This window comes from Leptonychotes weddellii, chromosome 4, assembly GCF_054177405.1.
Source record: "Leptonychotes weddellii isolate Sample4059 chromosome 4, ASM5417740v2, whole genome shotgun sequence".
Lineage (NCBI taxonomy): Eukaryota > Metazoa > Chordata > Mammalia > Carnivora > Phocidae > Leptonychotes > Leptonychotes weddellii.
The window spans coordinates 53974285-53995341 of record NC_138372.1 but is presented as its reverse complement, the minus strand read 5'-3'; the positions used below and the strand labels follow the sequence as shown (position 1 = coordinate 53995341).

At 37.4% G+C, this 21057-nt stretch overlaps 1 protein-coding gene across 1 annotated transcript in view; it reads left to right on the top strand.

The window, feature by feature from the left end:
* Positions 1 to 21057, top strand: part of NEGR1 (neuronal growth regulator 1) — a 797662-nt gene that overhangs the window by 610946 nt on the left and 165659 nt on the right. The window contains exon 6 of the mRNA XM_031034781.2: positions 14864 to 15015. Within this exon, the coding sequence (XP_030890641.1) occupies positions 14864 to 15015 (152 nt within the window). The remainder of the gene's footprint in view (positions 1 to 14863; positions 15016 to 21057) is intronic.

Below are 21057 nucleotides of genomic sequence, written 5' to 3'. Positions count from 1 at the left end.
CCTTCCCTTGCAAGGGCCCCCCAAATCCCTGGTTCTTCCACGAAGTGCAGATTAAATAATGACAAACTATTTTACATACCTCTCAAAGTCCCTTTTGAATCTGTGTCATACCTTTCTTACAAGCTTAACAGAATTATCCCTAGTAGTACAAGTGAGAGCTCCTTTGTTAAAGTCCTTTTGGTTTCCAGTATTTTGTGAAATTATGTCCTGAATTTTTTTTTTTCTATTTCTCTCTCTTTTCCTTTCCTAAATGCAGCAACCATTGTCAGAAAAGGCTACAATAATCCTTAGTCGACTTTCTTGGCCTATAGCAAAAACAGCAAAGGACCCATTGGTGTCCGTAGTCATAGCTTCAGTGACTTTTTTCCTACTGGAGAGATGGACTATAGCTTTTATTACATTTTCAAAGGAGTTTAGAACCACTGCTAAAAAAGGTGGATTGATTCTCTCCAATCAATGACCTTTCCCAACACACTCACACACCTAGAGAAAATCTGGGAGCTGTGAAAATCAAATGCACTCGTCAAAGGCAAACATACTTTATTTCAGAGTGAAGTATATATCTGTCATGCGATAAGGTTATAGCTGAGGAAATACTCAAATTATCAAATAACACAAGAGTATATAAAATCCTCTCAAAATTACAGTGAAGCAAATTTGAGAATGTGAAAGGAGTAGGAAATAGAAGGGTTCTGGTTGCTGAATGGTGGTTGTTACACTCACTGAGTGGTTTACCATGCTACCTTCTGAGCCCAGGCCATTCAAATATTTATCTCATTAAAATGAAAAACGACCTATGTAAAAAGCACCTGCTGTCTGACAGGCACTGTTCTAAATTGTTAACAGACATTAACCCATTTTATTTTATTTACAACAAACTTAATATGTAGGTACTATTATTGTAACCTTTTGCTTGGGGGAAACCAAAGCACAGAGTGTTTTTAAGTAATTTGCACAGGTTCATACAGTTAGTGGCAGAGCTGGGATTTGAACTCAAAAGTCTTGCAAATCTTCATGCAGAGTCCATGCACCTTGTGTAGGTCATGGCACTTCAGAGACTATCAAAAATAATTTGAAATGTCAGTGTTAAATGACAAGGGTCAGGGCATTGCGGGTCAGTTATGAATTAGCAAAATGAAAGACTGCACATACAAACACACACACTTTCTGAATTTACTTAGTCAAAGACACAGAAATAATGGAATCAAGGTAGACACACAGAGAAGAAACAGAGCACGTTTCCAAGCTGTTTTCTTGACCTCAAGGTCACTAACAGAAACATGAAGCTGTCAGAGACACCTTTGACAGGTCAAAGTTTGGCAGAGTTTTTACAAGATCTGGAAAAGTTTTATTTTTCTACTTCAAGCTTGCAAAAATATTCAGAAATAACTTACTCTCTTCACTTCTACTTAAGAGAATGTTTATAGGGGCACCTGGGTGGCTCAGTTGGTTAAGTGACTGCCTTCGGCTCAGGTCATGATCCTGGAGTCCCGGGATCGAGTCCCGCGTCGGGCTCCCTGCTCAGCAGGGAGTCTGCTTCTCCCTCTGACCCTCCTCCTCTCATGCTCGCTCTCTCTCTCTCAATAAATAAATAAAAATCTTTAAAAAAAAAAAGAGAATGTTTATAAAAACTCAGAGCACTGGGTGTTATAAGAAAACAATGGATCGTGGATCACCACATCAAAAACTAATGATGTATTGTATGGTGACTAACATAACATAATAAAATTAAACAAACAAAAAAAACCACCTCATCTCTTTTAAATTAAGATCTTCAAAGCCGGATCTTCATTCAAATAAATATGAACAAATAACATAAATAAATAAAAAAGGCAGTACCTGAACATCCTTAGTCTCATCTTTGCCTATAGCTCTTCCACATCTTATAAAATCCATATCTGTGTACTGAGAATAATCTAAAAACCTTTTAAAAAAAAACATGCAAAATAAAGCACAATTTAAAAGAACAGAAAGAAACAAATGCTTACTGAGGACAAATCATTTTCAAGGTTCTTTAAATTCTTTTATCTCACTTATTGTTCAGAGTTCTGTGAAACACAATTTATTGTCCTCAATTTACTGATGACAGAACTGAGGCACAAGAGACTTAACCTGTCCAAGAGCTCTCAACTTCAAAGATGCCATCAAGACACATTTTATTGTTAACCTTTCAGTCCACATTCTTTCTCTTGTATACACTGCCATTCTTAGTTATCTACTGCTAAATAAGAAATTAACCCAAGACTTAGCAGCTGAAACCAGTAAGCATTTGCTGTCACAGTTTCTGTGGGTCAGGATGGGAGCAGCTCAGCTGGATAGTTATGGCTCAGGGTCTCTCATCAGATCGCAGTCAGGTGTCATCTGGTGCTGGTCATCTAAAGGCTTGACTAGGGCTGGAGGATCTGCTTCCAAGGTAGCTCACTCAGATTCCTGGTAAGTTAGTTCTTGTTATAGTCAGAAAGCCTCAGTTAATTGCCTCTTCATAGGGCTGCTTGACTGTCTTCTTGACGTGGTGATTGACTTTTCCCAGAACTAGTAATCCAAGAGAGAGCAAGATAGAAACTGTTTATGACCTAGTCCCAGAAGTTATGCTCTGTCATTTCTCTAATATCTTATTGGTTACACAGGGTGACCCTCTTCAGTGTGGAAGGGGAAAATGGGGACATGAATATCAAGAGTTAAGAGTTATCAGATACTATTGGGGCGCCTGGGTGGCTTAGTCGTTTGGGCGTCTGCCTTCGGCTCCTGTCATGATCCTGGGCTCCTGGGATCGAGCCCCACATTGGGCTCCCTGCTCAGCGGGAGTCTGCTTCTCCTTCTCCCCAGCCTCTCCCCCTGCTTGTGCTGTCTCTGTCTCTGTCTCTGTCTCTCTCTGTCTCAAAAAAATAGATAAAAATCTTAAAAAAAAAAAAAAAGGAATCATCAGATACTATCTTCAAAGATAGGCTTCCATAATGGATGACAATAAAAAAAAAAACTATTTTTTTACATTAGAAATATTAGCCATTTGACCTTTAGTTTATTACACTGTTTCGATAAGCATCATGAGAATGACTAAAGTTATATACTTGTTATTAAAATATTATCCTTTGGTGTAAAATGGTTATTTTTTTAACACTACAGGCTCTTTTAGCATACCTGATAGGGACAGTGCTCACAGACTTAATTTTATTCCATATGCATTTTATTTTTGGGAAAATCAGAGTTTAGAGTTCAATTATATAAAAAACCAAAAATTTAAACTTTTTTTTTCTTGATAATAGAAAGAGACTCCTTATATCCAGTGAAGGGCATTTTCAGAATAGGCAAAGTACTACTAAGCAAGTAATATCTTTGATGACATGAAATTAAGTTAATCTATGGCTTGAAAAGAGTATATTTATTTAGGATTAAGACCAAAAACATAAAATAAATTTTAATGGACTAATGTTTAAGTATTACAAAAACATGGACTTTGTAACATTTTGTGAAGATGGCACTGCCATCTTGTAATGGTACCTACTTGGTAGGTAGAGCAGTGATGTAAAGCAGTGATCCACAACATTTTTGAAATATATATCCCTATGAGTAAAATTTAAAACTTAGGAAAAACTATCAGTATATGAATACTTATTTGTAAACTGTGTATATGCACTTTTGAACTAATATTTTGCAGACATTAAATGACCTATAACAGATAAAATTTAAAAGATGAGATACAATTATAACATAAATGGGCATTCTATTATTTTCTTTTCATTCTATTATTTTCCAACAGATCACTTTATACCCAATTTGGAGTACCTGCCCTCCATTTTGGAGACTCTTGTAAAGTATGTTAGTTTAAAATAAGGAATTTTCAAGGGCAGTTTTAATGACAGGGAAATTTTACCCTACCTACCGACTTCGTAATTTTATAACACATATAACTCACTGTATACTATCTTACCCATTCCTCACACAATTCTAACTAGATTTTTTAAATTTAATTTTATTGTAGAGCAAGAGAGGGAAAGAGAGAGCACATGCATGAGTAGGGGTAGAGGGGCAGAGGGAGAGGAAGAGAGAGAGAATCTTAAGCAGCCCCCTGCGGGGCTCGATCTCATCACCCTGAGATCATGACCTGAGATGAAATCAAGAGTCAGATGCTTAACTGACTGAGCCACCCAGGTGCCCCATACAATTCTAACTAGATTATACCTAAGGGAAAAAACTCTATCTCATAAAGGTAAAATGACTTGTTGAAGGGAAGTACAGAATGGGAAATAAAATCTAATTCCAAGGCAACCTTGGTAGGTGATGGATATATTTATGGGCTTGGTAGTGATGGTTTCACAGGTGTATACTAACCCCAACTCATTGAGTTGTATATATTATTCCTCAACAAAGTGATTTTTAAAAACAAAAACAAAACCAACCCATAATTTCCTGAGTCTTGTGTCAAGATATCCCTCTTCTAGATTTTATACAACTTTGATTATTCAGAAGAGACTAGAAATAAGTTAATTCATTCTCCCTCCCTCTCTTTCTCTCTCTCTCTCTTTCTCTTTCTCTACCCATTTTTTTCTCTCTCTCTTATCTTAAGAGATTAAGCAGTTACATATTTTGACTTAGAAGGGTACTGGAAATAACCCATTACCATCCCATGTTAAAAATAATCTTCCTTCCTGACCTGAGATTTTATGTATTCATTCAACAAATATGCATTGGGCATTTAACTGTGACATAACTGGAAAAGACTGAGAACAAATTAAGTTCGTGCATTGAAGAAACTTCTTTTTTGATGATATTTCACTTTTCTTTTCTTTTTTTTTTTTAAAGATTTTATTTATTTATTTGACACAGAGAGAGAGAGAGAGAGGGAGAGCAGGAACACAAGCAGGGGGAGTGGGAGAGGGAGAAACAGGCTTCCCAGCAAGTAGGGAGCCCGATGCGGCGCTCGATCCCAGAACCCTGGGATCATGACCTGAGCCAAAGTCAGACACTTAATGACTGAGCCACCCAGGCGCCCCTCTTTTTTTTTTTTTTTTTTAATAACCTAAGTCTTGTCTGTACAGTTTTGTTACCCCTATGAGGTCTTTATCATCCCAGGCTAGGGAAGAGGTAAAGGTAAATATATGAAATAAGCAAGAACATTTCAACTACTGGGAAATGGAAAACACATGTCCATGTAAGACATACATACAAAATATTATATTTAAAACTTTGGGCCAATCAAAATTGAAAGCGGGCTAGTCCAGTTTGCGTTCCCTGATTTAGAGCTTATAGTTTGTCATAAAAATCACCAAAATGAAATAAGGGCCAAGTAAGAAGATCATAAGGGAGCCCTAAATTAAGTCCTTGAAAGTACACAACAGGGTCCATTCAACTCAAATCAGAGCATTAACAAATACTTCAAGGAAAAGGTAGCTTTTATGCTTCATACCAATGAACAGTATTTCCAAACATTGCAAGAAGTCAAGAATAATCATAAGCAAGAAAAGAACATGGTCAATGTAATGTAAGCATTGTGTGGAGAGGGTTCTTTTTTATGCCTTGAGGTACAGGATGTGAAATCAGGTGTAATAGGAGGTAGGGTTAGAAATGCATGTTAGGGCAAGACTTGGAGCATTTTAAATATCATGATAATACATTTAGACTTGATTCTATAGGTTTTGGGAAGCCACTGAAGGACTTTTCAAGGATAGTAAAAGTATGCATCCCTGTTTTCATAAAATGTTTCTCAGAGCAGTTGGGATGGGAAAGATACAAAATATGGTTTAAACTAGGGTATTAGTTGTGCAATTAAAAAGCAAGAGAGGAGGGGCCCCTGGATGATGCAATTGGTTAAGCATCCGACTCTTGGTTTCAGCTCAGGTCCTGTTCTCAGGATCGTGAGATCCAGCTGTGTGTCAGGCTCTGAGCACTCAATGCTCAGTCTACTTCAGATTCTCTCTCTCCCTCTGCCCCTCCCACCGTGCAACTCTCTCTCTCTCTCTCAAATAAATAAATAAGTCTTTTTTAAAAAAGCAAGAGAGGGAAAAGTTAGTATTTATGTATTTCAGTGATTGATTAGATACAAGGAAAGGACTATTTGAAGATAATTTTAAGTTTTCCAGCTCAGTAATAAGGTGAATGGTGAAGTCATTAACTGAAGCTGGGAACATAGGAAAAGAGATTTGGGGGAGATTGTACTGAGTTTGGTTTAGAACATACTGAAATTAAGGTGTTGATACTGCATACACAGTCCACCAATAGACAGCTGGATTTCAGTTGTATTCTTAAAATTCATAGCAATATTTCCAAAATAAATATCTGATCTCATCACTTTCTACTTAAATCCCTTCAAGGATTCTTGAATGTCCCTAGATGAAAGTCCTAACATCACAGTATGGCATGGGAAGCCTTCATGTTCCTGCCCCTGTTTACCTCTCTGGCTATCTTGCCTTTCTACCATCCCACAATAGGGTTATAACTGCCTAAAATATCTTAGTTCACAAACTGTGACATGGTCTCTATCTTTAAGGGCTTTTCATATGTTGGCCATTTTGCTTATAAACCCCTTCCACACACACACACCCATCCTGGCTACCTTTGGCTGGCTGCCTTCCATTAGTCCTTTAGTCTCAATTCAGATACCACCTTCTCTCAGTAAACTACCCAGACCCATTTCTGCTTGGAAAGGAGTCTCTCCAGATGTACTCCCATGTGCTTACCTCTATAAAAGCACTTTTTAAATGATACTCAACATGTTTACTGGTCTCTCTCCTCCTAATCTATAATCTACCTGAGAGTGAGGGCTTTGTCCTGTTCGCCATTGTGTTCCCAGCATCTAACATGGTGTTTGAAATACATTCTGTTGCAAGAATGAGTTGTGGCCTTTTAACCATGATGAAGGAGAACCATTCTCATTTTAATACATTTTCAAATTGAGAAGAAAATATTAGTACAAAATTCATCTGTAGCCTTAGATTGCAGGACACGGTAAACCCAACACCTAATTGCAAAACAGAAGCTGGTTTCTGTTGCTCAGTTCTGACTCTCCAGGATTTCTTTTTGGTGAATATGATCTCTGCAAAATGGTTGTGTTGGTATATTATGGGAGGAAATTTGACATTAAAATGGGCACATTGATATTAGAAAAGCAGTTCAAGCAGAGGGGAAAAATCTAGTCATAGGCCAGGTTGTCAGGGATACAAGACTCACCGCAGTCAGAGGAGGATTGACACCTGCACTATAGCCTTTGTTTACTTGATGTAAAGTTAAAGGCAATATCCTCCCTGTGTGAATCAAATTGTCACAAGTAAGGCAGCCCAAAGGTCTCTAATCTAAAATTATTAATTTCATTAAAATTGATAAAGTAAACAAGACATATATTTTAAATAGCCTAGTAAAGTCTAAAATCATTAAAATGTCCTAATATATTATAATACATTAATTTATTCAAATGTGCAACTAAAGATAGATACCCCTTGGGGCTGAGACATTGATGCATGATATTCTTCAGTCTGTTCCCAGGAATAAATGATATCATGTTGTATTCAAGCCTTAAGTACCAAGCAACACAGTAAACCACTATGTTGCTATAGCAGCATGTTCACATCAGTTTTCATTTCTCTCTGGTATCTAGCAGTTCTTCCTCCTCCTTCTTTTTACTTTTATTTTTTTTTATTTACCCTGCACATCTGTGGAAAACCTAGATGAAATTGATAATACACATGTAATTGAGACTGAGTTTGGCACATCTTGAAATCATGATGCTATGATCTTTTCAGTCACTCTCGCAGATCTTTCCTTTAAAAATAATTTCCTGTATTTTCAATATTTAATATTTGGCTGCCATCTGAGAGGAAATGTATTTGTTCTGTCAAGAAACAGACCCTATCATTGAACAATAATAACACCTATCATATTTCTAGTGCCTACTGCATTTATGTGTGTGTGTATAGATACTACATTTTATATATTTAAAAACCATTCTTATGTCAACACTTTGAGATTGGCTTCAGTTTTTCCATTTCCCAGATGAAAAAACTAAGCAATACAAAAATGTGAAAACATAATTCATTCAGTCAGGCATTCAATAACTACTTACCGTACACCTATTAAATACCCAACATTATGCTCCACGCTTAGAATATAATGAATAGCAAAAACTAGGAAGCTTGCCCTGATGGAGTTGCATGCTAATGGGGAATATGGACAGTAATCAAAAGTCATGCAAATTTATGAAAGCTTGTACCTGAAATGGTGTGGTAAAGAGAAGTTTTTGACGTGCTGATGATTTGACCAACTCAGAAAGGACTAACTCCATAGCATCACTAGGACTTGAACTTTAGAGACAATTTTGAACTTATTTAAAATTATTGCCTTCTTGCCACTCGTCTAGGTTATGTTTTTTTCTGCCATCCTTGACTATATTCCACAGATACATTTTGGAGAGAGATTTACTACAACCCGAATATTTAGTGAACCTAGGGGAAGAAAAACAAACAATAATCAATGCTGAAGGTATGTGTTGTCTGGCATGTAGTTTGAGGAGGAAACAGGGCAAGAGACCATTTTCTGCCTCTCATCTTGAGACTGTGAGTAGCCTGAAAGAGTGACTCCACTGGGAGCAAAAGACAGCTGCTGGAAGAGACTGATGGGCATGGGTAAGCCTCACATGGATAGTAAAGAGGCCTCTGGTCCAGGGAATCTGCAAATAGCTGGCTGAAGTGAACCCTACTATTTTTTTACTTTCTATCCCATTAGATTCACCCCACAGGTTGGATCAGGCTTTCCTGGTGCATAGACCACATATTACTTGGTTATTTAGCTCCACTGGTTCTATTCCCTGGCTTGACTTAATTTTCTTAAACCACTCATGACTTCTGCCATGTCTTTCCAAACTTAAATACAGTATCCTGGTTTCTACTTAATGATTTAAATACCAGTTGCTACTTGGGACAATACCCTGAGTCAGAAGTTCTGGATTTGAATGTCAGTTCTACTACTTACCAGATGATAGAAGATAAATTAACTTAATTTTTCTAAACTTCTTTTTTATTCTCATCTGTAAAATGGGACTAGTAATGTTTACCTCCGAGGGTTGCTATGAAGATTAGTTGACATACATTTGAAAACGCTTAAATGTTTTCTGAATGTCAGTTTCCCACAAACTGCACATCAAACTTTTTTGTACAACATTGAAATTCTTTAATGTTAGATTACTTCAGTCATAAGTATGTTGAGAACAGCTAACATTTTGCACATACATAAAACACTCCTGCTCACATTACAAAGACTAGAGATACAGCCATGATTCAGAGCCAAAATATATGTAAGCTAGAATACTGTCATTGAGAGAGGCATTGAGATGTGTTGTACAAGGACCTATATGCCACCTCAGTGTCATCTTCACATTTTTAAGTATAGTCAAGGTCCTTAGATAGAAATGTGTCCTATTTGTCTTTTCCCCCCACCTTTGGTTCTTAAATTAGTGCCTTCAGCATGGGAGGTATTTAATCATCATTTGATGACCAAATAAAACTTCATTTCCATTAATACCATATCACTTGTGATGTTTTTACCATCAACCATGACTTTTTCTGAAGCTTTTCTTTTTGAGTTGTATCCTTAGCTCATACCACCTCTTGGAATTGAGAAACCTGCAATCCATTGTTGGAAGTAACATTCCTTTTCTTATATAATTCTTATGATTCACAAACTACCTTCTTTCCCCTATTATCTTCCATCTCTGCTGTGCTACCACCCAAAGATCAGTTAATAAGAACATAATAATCTTATCCATTTATATAACATGATATATTATTAGCATATTTCCTTTAATTCTAGTCTGATAAAACATCTATTATCATTTGAGAACACCTCTCCCACTCCTATTTCAAATTAACATTTTAAATGTTGTTGTCTGATACGCTTATGTATGTTTCCTATATTAGCAATGAAGTATTTCAGTGACTATTTGCCCTTGAAAGCTTGTTTCTCCAGAATATTTATTGTTATTCCTGACCTGGAAAGGCAGATAGTAAACAGTAGTCCCAAAATGTGTCATGAGGCTCGATTTATAAATAAAATGAATGAGGTCTGGTATAGCTGTTTATTTTTGCAATCTTAACAATCAGTGCCAATGGCTTTGTGGTCAGTTTTGCTGTTGGATGTTGCAGTGGACTCTTCTGTTCATCCTAGTTACTGTCCGAGAGAGGCTATGATTGTAAATTTCATGAACATTTCGTGAGTCCAATATATAAGTATCCTTAGTTATTAGCATGCTTCCTATGTGGTACTTCTTTCTGAATGACACTTGAAAATATAAGAGCCTATTCTAATTCAGAACTAGTTAGTTGGTCAGGCTGTGTTATTTATGAGTTGCCTGCATCATCTACTGGCAGGGCAGATAGCCTGCAATTCACAGATTTATGATGCATTAATGACAGGCAGAAGGAAGAAGAGTGAGGGCAATTGTCCTCAGTATGTGTCTTTGTCCATCTAGGCTGCTATAACAAAATACCGCGGATTAGGTAGCTTATAAACAACAGAAAGTTATCTCATAGTTCTGGAGGCTAGAAGTCCAAGATCAGGGAGCAAGCATGGTCTGGGGAGGGTCCTCTTCTGGGTCACAGACATCTTACTGTATCTTTACATGACAGAAGAGGCTGTGGGAGCTCTCTGGAGCCTCTTATAAGGCACTAATCCCATTCGTCATGCTTTCACAGTCATGATTTTTAAGCACCTTCCAAAGGCCCCACCCACCAATACCATCACCTTTGGGGCTTAGGTTTTTGAAATATGAATTTGGGGAGGACACAAACATTCTGATCTGAGTGGTATGGAACAAACCACCATAGGTGGTAGAGGGTAGAGACCAGCAAGGTCCACAGTAATGGAAGGATCTTATAGCCAGAGGGTCCACAGAAAGGTAAAAATGCAAAAAATAAAAATGCTCAGGAATTTCTAAACAAGTACCAAATGCTGCTGGTCTACTTCTGAGGGAAGGAATACTGTATTTAACCACTAATTCAACAGAATTGTTTTCTCTCTTTTGGGGGGAGGGACTATAAAAAAATATCTCTTATTCTGTAATTTAAGTCAATACAAGAATGATTCTCTTAGAACTTGAAAGACTTAAGTATTTAGGGAAAGGAGAGAACTCCAAATAAGGTAATATTCTGGATTTAGTTCTCTGGTTTTATTGCAAGGTGTATTGTGAACTATTGCTTGAGTTGTCACTTAAGATTTCACATCACTGATTTAAGGAAGTCTGGTTTCAAACAAGTCTGGGACGGATATGAAAAATTCTGGGCGCCTGGGTGGCTCAGTTGGTTAAGCGTCTGCATTCGGCTCAGGTCATGATCTCAGGGTCCTGGGATCGAATTCCACATTGGGCTCCCTGCTGGACGGGAAGCCCGCTTCTCCCTCTCCCTCTCCCTGCCATTCTGCCCGCTTATGCTCTTTCTCTCTGTCAAACAAATAAAATCTTAAAAAAAAAAAGAAAAATTCAGTGGGGCCAGGGTCCTTCTGTTAATAGGCTGATATGTGCATGTTTGAAAGCTATCAAGAGCTTTCTTTAACACAGAATAACAATTTAATTTGTCAAATATATGTTTTTATTGATAAAAAATGATTCTCTTTACAGAAAATATAACTATAGCCAGCAATTTTCGAATAAAACTCTTTCATAAAGAAAAAACAATATCATCAATTAAAGAGCTCTTTTTTTTAATTTGTTTTTAGTCAAAGATTGAAATTACATTAGGGACAGACATGATGGGACTTATAAATGTGGTTCAAATTTCTATATCCAGTAACTAAAGGTAGAAGTATTCATCTTAACAGGGTCCCCATTGTGACTAAGATAAACTCAGTTGCAAACACCTGTTTGTCTGATTGATCCTTCTCTTCAGCTTCGACCTTCTGAAGGGCCTCCAAAGATCTTCAAAGACGTGTGTTGCCCAGCCAAGTCCCTAATCACCTAAGCATAGGACTCATCTTTGTAGCAATGACAATTTTCAGAATTGATCTGAATAGCTGAGAAAGCCCCTCGCCCCATGTACCCTCAGGATTCCTGCAGGAAAATCACAGAAGTACACCTCCAGAGATATATACCATCTCAGAAGTCATTCTCCCTTAAGGTCAGCTTTGGAAAGTCTGTCTCAGCCATCTACTGGGTAAAGATAGGTTCTTACAGGGTATTTGAGGAGCCAGCATTTTGAAAACTCCCAACTCTAGAAGAAAGTAAGTTTAGGACTTCTCCAGTAATCTCAGAAAGGTAGCTTCCTTTAAAGGGAAGTACATCCCCCCAAGGAAGATAACTTTTCTTTTTTATTGGCCATCATCACTTGCCAGGCTAGGGGGAGCAGCAGGAATATTTACCTCTGCTGTCCCACGGACGTGCCCCTCTGGTAAGGATGCACACAGCAGCGCTGGCCAGAGGCCAAGAATGGGTCTACACATACAGAGTGTGGATATGCTGCATGACTTAGCAACACATGGAGCTTTGCCTTTAGACACATTGAAGGGCAGAGAATTAGAAGCCAACTAGAAAGACAGCCTGAAGGAACATAAGCAAATAATGCTGTCAAGTTACTGACTCTTCTCTCTTGAGATTTTCTCCCCAGAGTCTAGCCAAATGAAGACCCTGACTAATTTCTTCTTCGTTCTTTAGGACCAAAATGAATCTCAGTTTTGGTAGGTGGGGCACAATAGGGATTTAGTAGTCCAGGATGTTGCTGAGCCCTCTGGAGAATGTGTCCAAAGTGTAGACATGGGCAGATAGATTTGAGCCATAATGCCAAAGACCTCTGAACAATGAAGCTGTGGATTTTTATGCATAGTGTATACTAATTGGTTAAAAATTAAGTTATTAATGTGATGTAGGAAAATATGCAATAATCAGGATGGTATTTTGGCATAAATGTTGATAGATCTGCAATATGAGACAGGGGAGTAAAAACTGCCATATCCTTGATATTTTATGCCCTATTTTCTTGTGTCAGAGTTTCAGATCATTAGGTTTATTGCTCAAGTTAAAGTTTTTCAATGTTATTTAACTCAAAGTTTTATTAATCTGATTAAAGTTTGAGTTTTGGGTAAGTCAAATTCAGCTATTACATGAAATATAAGTAATTCCCAGGGTAATCAAGCATGGCTGCTTATCTTAATCTGCATGTAACTACAGTATATTTTATCTAAATTCAGATGCAAGTCACATGCATCTGAATGCAAAGGAGTTCAACCTAAACTCTCAGGGGAATGCCACTTATTAGCATCTTCATGATTAAAGAAATATTTAGTACTAAAACTTGAACATATTAAGAAAGAAAAAATGCCACACCATTTGGGCTATGAGCTTATATAGCCCATATTGTGATCAGCACATCTTTTCATCGTAAACTTTGGGGTTAGTTAGTGAGACGTTATCATCTGGTTGGCATCCTCATTATTTCAGAATTTGTATTTAGAAAGAGAATTTCTTGAGAGGGCTTACCAATCCCTGTGTTGTGGGGATGTCACCCCAACTCTGTTGATCTCAGAACTATTTGCTTTTTTTTTTTTTTAAGATTTTATGTGTATGAGAGAGAGAGAGCAAGAGAGAGAGCACAGCAGGGGAGGGGCAGAGAGAGAGGGAGAAGCAGACTCCCCACTGAATAGAGAGCCCGACGGGCTCAGTCCCAGGACCCCGGGATCATGAACTGAGCCAAAGGCAGATCCTTAACTGACTGAGCCACCCAGGCACCCCAAACTATTTTTTTGTACTATTGAGTGCTATGCAGGACTCAAATATAAAATAAAGTGTGTCCATATGGCCTTGCCTTTTGAGGAATTTAAAGCAATTCAATTTATTTGGGTTGAAAAGACCCGTGTGCCCAGAAACGGCTACAGAGAACAATGCAAGAATGTGACTTTGGTTTTAGAAATCCCACAACAATTTAGAGAGAAACATGCAGAGAGAGAGAGAAGGAAGAGTCATTTAAGGAGCATTAGAGTGCGCGAGATAGGACACAGATCAAACCTTAGTGAGGAGGGAAGGATCCAGCTAGCAAGAGATACAAGGAGCATATGACCATTGGATGCAGATCTGGAAAAGAGTGAAGCAGGAGTGGGCATGGCAAGCCCTGAGAACAGAGACACTCTGCCAGTCTATTGGAGAGTGAGACCTCTGCTGGTAAGCCCGGAGAGAGATTGTTGGGTAGTCAGGGTGGAATCAGGGAGAATTGAATTTTATATTGAGGCCCAGAAAGGTTAGAGAACTTTCCCAGCTGCATTCCTAATATGTGGCTAAGATGCGACCACTTGAAATGCTCTTCTCAATGCTAGGCCGCTGCGTTTTTTCTGGGTTTAACAGCAAGTCACCTGTCTGGGCCTTAAGTAGCTGCTGCGAAGTGGTGTTGATCCCAGACTCAGAACCATCTTATCACAGTTGTGGGGTTAACTTTCATGGGGGTTATTCAATAATATCACCTGAAATGGCCTTAGACATATCCTAGCCAACTTTTCAGAAACCATCAGTTTGTGTGTTTTTGATACATTATATTTAATTTGCTTTACTCTTTCTCAACTTAGCAGATGAGATGCCATTGCTGTAGTGTACTTGGTTTTCTAAAATACAAATATTGTATTTCTAAAATACAAATCAGTGTATGAACAGGACATGTGGCAATCTGAATTTAGCTTGTTGTAGAGCACAAATCATCCCATAGTAACAATCTACAGCTGTCAAACAGCTTCTCCTCCCCGACATCTACTAACGTAAGGAAAATATAATTGCATTATATTATCACATTATATGCTAACGTGAGTGTGGACAAAACTGTCTGTGGGTTGCCATGACAACCCCGATGAAGCTGAAACTAAAGATGGTATTCACGATGCCTGTTTACCTAGAGTTTATTTTGTCTTCTAGGCTCTTCAATGGCCAACAAGGAATCATTATTCAAAACTTCAGCACAAGGTCCATTCTCACTGTTACCAATGTGACCCAAGAGCATTTCGGCAACTATACTTGTGTGGCTGCCAACAAGCTCGGCACAACCAACGCGAGCCTGCCTCTCAACCGTAAGTAACACGGTATTGCCAACACGCTCCCGGGGGCCCCTTGGCTCCTGACCATCAGCAGAGATAACACCTGAGAACGGCGTATGTTCATTTGAGAACTCAGCCTGATGTGACACATCCCTTACGCAGAGGAGACTTGGCCCCTAAATGGTATGGGTGTTGGAGAATTTTTGAATCCCTGTTGAAGTCTTCATGTGTTTAGAAAGATATCGTAGAGCTGAGAAAAGGGAAAGATTACCTAAATAATAGGACCCACTGAAAAATGTCTTCTGACTGAAGATGGTTTGGTGGGCTTTTGTTTTTTTTGTTTTGTTTTGTTTTTAAAAATGTGTTACATTAGCCTGAAGCATAGGTTGATTTTGGCTGAATTTACTCTTGGTTGGTTTTCTTTAGACATTCATCTTGGAATAGTGAGAATTTCACATGCCATATGTAAAATGAAAGAGTAAGTAAATGATCATGGACAGAGTATTTTATCCATATAGATGTTTTTACTCAAAACTGTATTTGAAATGCAGCTTAAGGCTTTGCTAAAATAAATACTATATTTCTAATATATCTTGGTTCCTAAGGTCTAGAAATGAAAAAGGAAGAACAAACATGAGGATTAGGTGAAGGGAGTGAAACCTAAGCTGATGTTTTCTCTTACAATTACTCTTAGTGTTTTTTAGGAGCTGAATAAACAACACATTTTCATAACCATAAAATAGTCCTAATTTTGAAGTGGAGTATTTCTCAAAATGTTCAAAGATTAGGCAGTATATACTGTCTTTTCAGTTCCACAAAGTTATCTGAATCATCCTTATCTTTTATAGTTAATATTTTTATAGTAAGCTGACATACATATATTTATGTTATCATCCTGTGATATTAAGCTGTTTCTGAAAAATGCGAATATTGTGTAATTCATTACAGACATGATCACTTCCATTTTGCAGAAGGATGGGATGTATAATACTTCTACTGCTTAAAAATATAAGAAGTTTCATGATTTATGAACTTGGAATTACCACAATTAAAGTACTTCTGATGTTAAATAAAATATATTAGTTGTTAATAGAAAATAATCACTTGAAAAGCATTTGCTCTCTATGCACTTTAAAAACAACACATCACTTATTATTCCAGCTTAATATTACTTAATATTTCTTAATACCCCCACTCTGAAAAACACTGCTTGCCATGCAATAGCCATAGTATAATAAACTTGCTTAAGTTTCTTCCATGAGGATGATTTATTTAGTGTAATTATGAATAATATAAACCATTAAAAATATTACAGAGCAGTGTGAATTCCAATTTAATATAAATATTGATACTTCCTTGGTATACTATTAATATTTTAAATGATTTACATATTCAAGAACCTGAAAGAATAAATGAATTAAAAAGACCAAAGTAAAGAAAAATTTAAAGCTTAATAACACATTAACTTTTTGCTGTTTAAATTTCTAAAACACATTCTGACTTTTGAAACTGAAACATTAATGAGTGTGACAAATTAAGAACAAATGTCACTTACTTAAGTGTTTGTGGTGCTCTGGCAACCTTAACACAATCATTTGGAAATAATGCACTGCTGAAAGGGCTTCTAAGCATGATGTCTTCAGAATGGACTCTAATCATCTCCCTTTGCCACTGGCTTCCTGGATGTAGAAGTGCTACGAAATACTAGCGCAATTTGATTAATTTGTCAACAAAGACATAATATGCAAACCTTATCTGTAATTATGAGCATAGCCCTAGAAGTCTGAAAAATGTCTATATATTCAGAATTCTTGTATGACCTCATTTGAAGCTCTTACTTCACTGAGCATCTCTGTTTGTACAATAATTATCTGTATATGCTTTTCATCTCTCTCCAGTATTTGTTTGTTTGTTAAGAATATAGGATCAATACCTGATTCATTATGTTCTCTCTCATATCACCAAGCAGGGTGCTTGCTATTTAATAGGTAATCAATAAATCTTTAGGGAATAAATGAATTTGTTAAACATTGAATAAGTGATTAAATGGCTAATGAATAAATGAATGAACTGGGTTTTAGATGTAAAACATGTATTTGTGATCTCTAGATATGCAAGGCAATAGCAGGAGGATTACAAGTAACACTTATTGTGAGCTTACTGTAGACCAGATATCATTCTAATCTCTTTATATGAATTTGTTCGTTTAATTCTGTGATCCAAAGAGGTAAATTCTATAATTTACTTCTTACAAATGAGGAAACTAAGATGAAGAGAGATTAAAAGTATGACCAAAGTCAAATGGTTAATAAGTGACAAAGCAAAACCCTGAATCCCTCAGGTCTTGCTCCAGAGCCCAAGTTTTTAACTCTTACATTTCCCTGCCTCTTACTATGAATGTAAAAGCATCAGTGGAGTGAAAGATAAATTGCATCATTTGCAACATATTCTTCCAAAGCTAAACCCTATACATATAACATATTTGTCCTTCTTGTGTTTTTTATCAACTTTTTTTTAATAATTTAGGGTGCTATTCTTCAACATATAAAACTTTTTAAAACAAGTGTTTAGATGTAAACAGCATATACCAGATATCAAATTTAAGTATATGAAAGATGAATGGGCTCAATGTTTGACTGAAAACTTACACAAAAATGAGACTCAGGGCCATTTAAACACACGTTTTTATGGCATTTTAAATCTCTTTGGATGGTACAGTTATCCAACACAGGCATTGTGAATCTACAAACTGTATTATGGGGAAAGGCAGCTTTCTTGAAGTCCACGTGATGCTAGCTGGAAAGTGCACTACGTCACTTGAGAAGAGCTTCTGTCAGCTCTTCACAAGGTCTATGAATGGGAGAGTCTTCAACCTCTAAATTGATCCAAGACTAGCAGCCAGTCCTAAGCTGATCTAGTATTGGCCTATGACCAGCTGTTAAAAACCTATTGCTGAATATCAGCCCTTCCTATAGTTAAGGGAGTGTGTAAAGCTAGCTTGCCCACTTTCTTATCCAAGAGAAAAGAAATAGACGCCAAAAAGTCTACCATTTGTGTACATGGTGATATTTGGAACATGCCATGAATAAGAAAATTTCCATGTTTTCGTTGTTTGTATCCCTGATAGTTCATACACTCAAAGACAGGGTTATCAGAAATGTGAGTTGCTAGTATAGTGTTTATACATAGCAAACACTCAAACTGATTGATAATAGCTTTCTAACAGAGCTTTAGCCATTAGGAATCAGCTCCCCAGCCATAACTACTTAGGATAGATTTTGGACTGATACAGTCTACTCCTGGTTTGTAACAACTTGCATTTCCTAGATCATCAAGAAGACAGAAGGCAAGAAGCTATAATTTAGAGCTTTGCTATAACTAAGACCATCAAAAAAAAAAAAACGATTCAACATTCTTTGGGGTGTGTGTGTGTGTTTCACATAAAATGAGTCAAGCAGGACTTTGTTTGAATCCCAGTTTTACTCCATATCAGTTATGTGCGACTTTATGAGTAAGCAAATGCCAAAGCCTCAGTAAATTCATTGATAAAATGAGGGCAATACCAGCTCCCATCTATAGGATAAAAATTAAATGGGATGATGCATGTAAAGCATTTATTACTCAGCCTGGAACAAAATAAACAATAAATGTTAGCCATTATTATTATATCATATCCTCTAAGAGCACTCAGTTCACAAAGCAATATATAGATGGCTGACCTTATTTGTTGACCCAGTGCCCAACACTTTACTACGGGTTTAGATGGTAAACTGTCCCTGGCAAGCCAGGGGGAAGTCAGGCAAATCTGAAATAATGTCCCAACTCTAGCTCATAACTTAACCTCATCCTTGGTCAGTGCAGGAAGCAGGCTTTGTGGTACTAATTCCAGATTAAATATGATGTTTGCTGCATAGAAGTTCAGACATCTAGGAGATTCAAAGAGTGAAGGCAAAACTAAAATAATTATTCTATTTTCAGTCTCGAATAACTTATTCAATACCAACCTTCATTCATCATAGAAATATTGACTGCCTCCAGTGTACAAAGCACTGTACTCAATGTTGAAAAGAAAAGAATTAATTGATCTGGAAACCGATCCTCAGAGAGTTCTCAGATGAATGCAAGGAGAGAGATAAGACCCAGAGAACTGTAATGCAGTACAGGAACAATAGCATCCTAAGGCAGAGAAGAGGCTCTTAATCTGGTCTTGAGGGCTATGAAAGGACTGTCACCCAGAGTAGGTAATATCACTATGAGAATTATAACTAAGATACAACTCGAAATACCATTTTAGCCACCACTGTGTCATTTTCAAAGGCAGAAGTTTGCAGAGTTCATTCAAGATCAATCATGAGCACAGTGTACAGTGGCACAAATGAGAGAATGATCAACTCAGTCCCAGTGACTGAGGGTAAGCTGTAGAGATGACCCTTGAACAAAGTACATGATAGGATTGAGCCTGGGTATGAAATGATAAAGGGGTTGGGAGTGGGAATACTCTAATATGAAGCAGCTACTATAAAGACATGGCAGTATGAAACAATCTGATACATTTGAAGACATGGTAGTATCTTCATATGGTTAGAATAAAAGGTGGGAGAAGAGACTATTGAGAGATGACTGGAAAATTGGTAGAATTAAGACAGGAAGGGCCGCAAATGAGCTTGGACTTTATCCTTCTGGTTTTGGAGAGCCATTGAAGGATTTTTAATAAAGGAAGGATCTGAACAGATTTTCTTTCTGAAAGACATTCTTAGGTAATGTGAGGGCTCAACCCAGGTATTAGACTGACAAGAAGATAATTGCAAAAAAAGAGGGGCAGAGGTGAGAGAGGAGAGAGAAATCAGGAGAGAGGAGTTAATGACCAAATGTGGAGAGAATAAGAAAGGAACTGTAGGAATCCAGGTAACTCCCAACATTTAGTTGGGTAAGATTAACCAGGATAGAACATGAGAAGAGGATTAGCATTTTCAGATGTGGGGAGAAGGCAGAGATTGAAAGAAGAAAAGTGACTTTAATTTTAGAGATTTAAAGAAGAAAAGTGCCTCAATTAGAGGCAATGTTCAGTAGGTAGCTGGATGTAAAGTCCAGAATGGAGATGCGATTTCGAAGTTATCAGAATGGAAGTGGTCATTTCAGTCACGTATAGCAAAAAGCTGAGCAAGGACCAAAATCCAAGTAAAATCAGCAGTGAGCAGAAGAGTTGAAACACCCTGTAGAAGCTCGTGGATTCAGTGTGAACAAAGATGCCAGAGGAAGATCAGTGTCATATAAGGCACAGGAGGAGACTCCTTCAAGAAGAGGGTTGGTCAGCAGTGTTCAATGCTACAGCAGATCAGAAAAGTCTGAAAATCAACCACTGAGATGAAGAACACAGGCTGATGATCTGCCTTGACACTTTAGCCGCTGGTCTGAATTGGGCTTGCTTTATGATTAATAGGTCCAATGGCCGTGTCTACATCAACCACTCCCTGACCGGCAACGTCAAAGATGCAGGACATCAGTCTTTGGTGATGCTTCTTGTTTTTCTGCAAGCCTCCCTCATTCTCCATTTGCTAGCCTCTTTTCTCACATTTTTCTTCAGTCCCAGAGAAACAAGAAAGGACTGATTTAAAATGAAGTCACCTTAAACCCCTTTGCCTTCCACGGTCTGTAGGCTTTCGACTATAATAGTAAGAGGACTATAATTCTAAGCAGGGATGTTAGTAACTTCATCAATAGAATTACTTTACGTAAAGAATATATAATTTCTCAAGTTAGAGGAAAGCAAAATTTATGTTAGGAAAACTACAGGAAACCTAGTATACAATGAATCCCTCACCTTCTAAATTATCTGTCCAGAAATTTCTGAAATATAACCTGCAATGAAAACATCTGTGTGTGTGTGTGTGTGTGTGTGTGTGAAAGAGAGAGAGAGAGAGAAAAAGTATCTGTAGATCAGTGTAGACCAGCCTCAAGGAGCAAGTGCTTTAACAAAATTAATAATAGATGACAGCATGCCAACTATTCATAGCAAAATTCCTTATTAAGTAAAAAATTTGGGATTCAGAATTATTTGGGATTTTATATTATTTT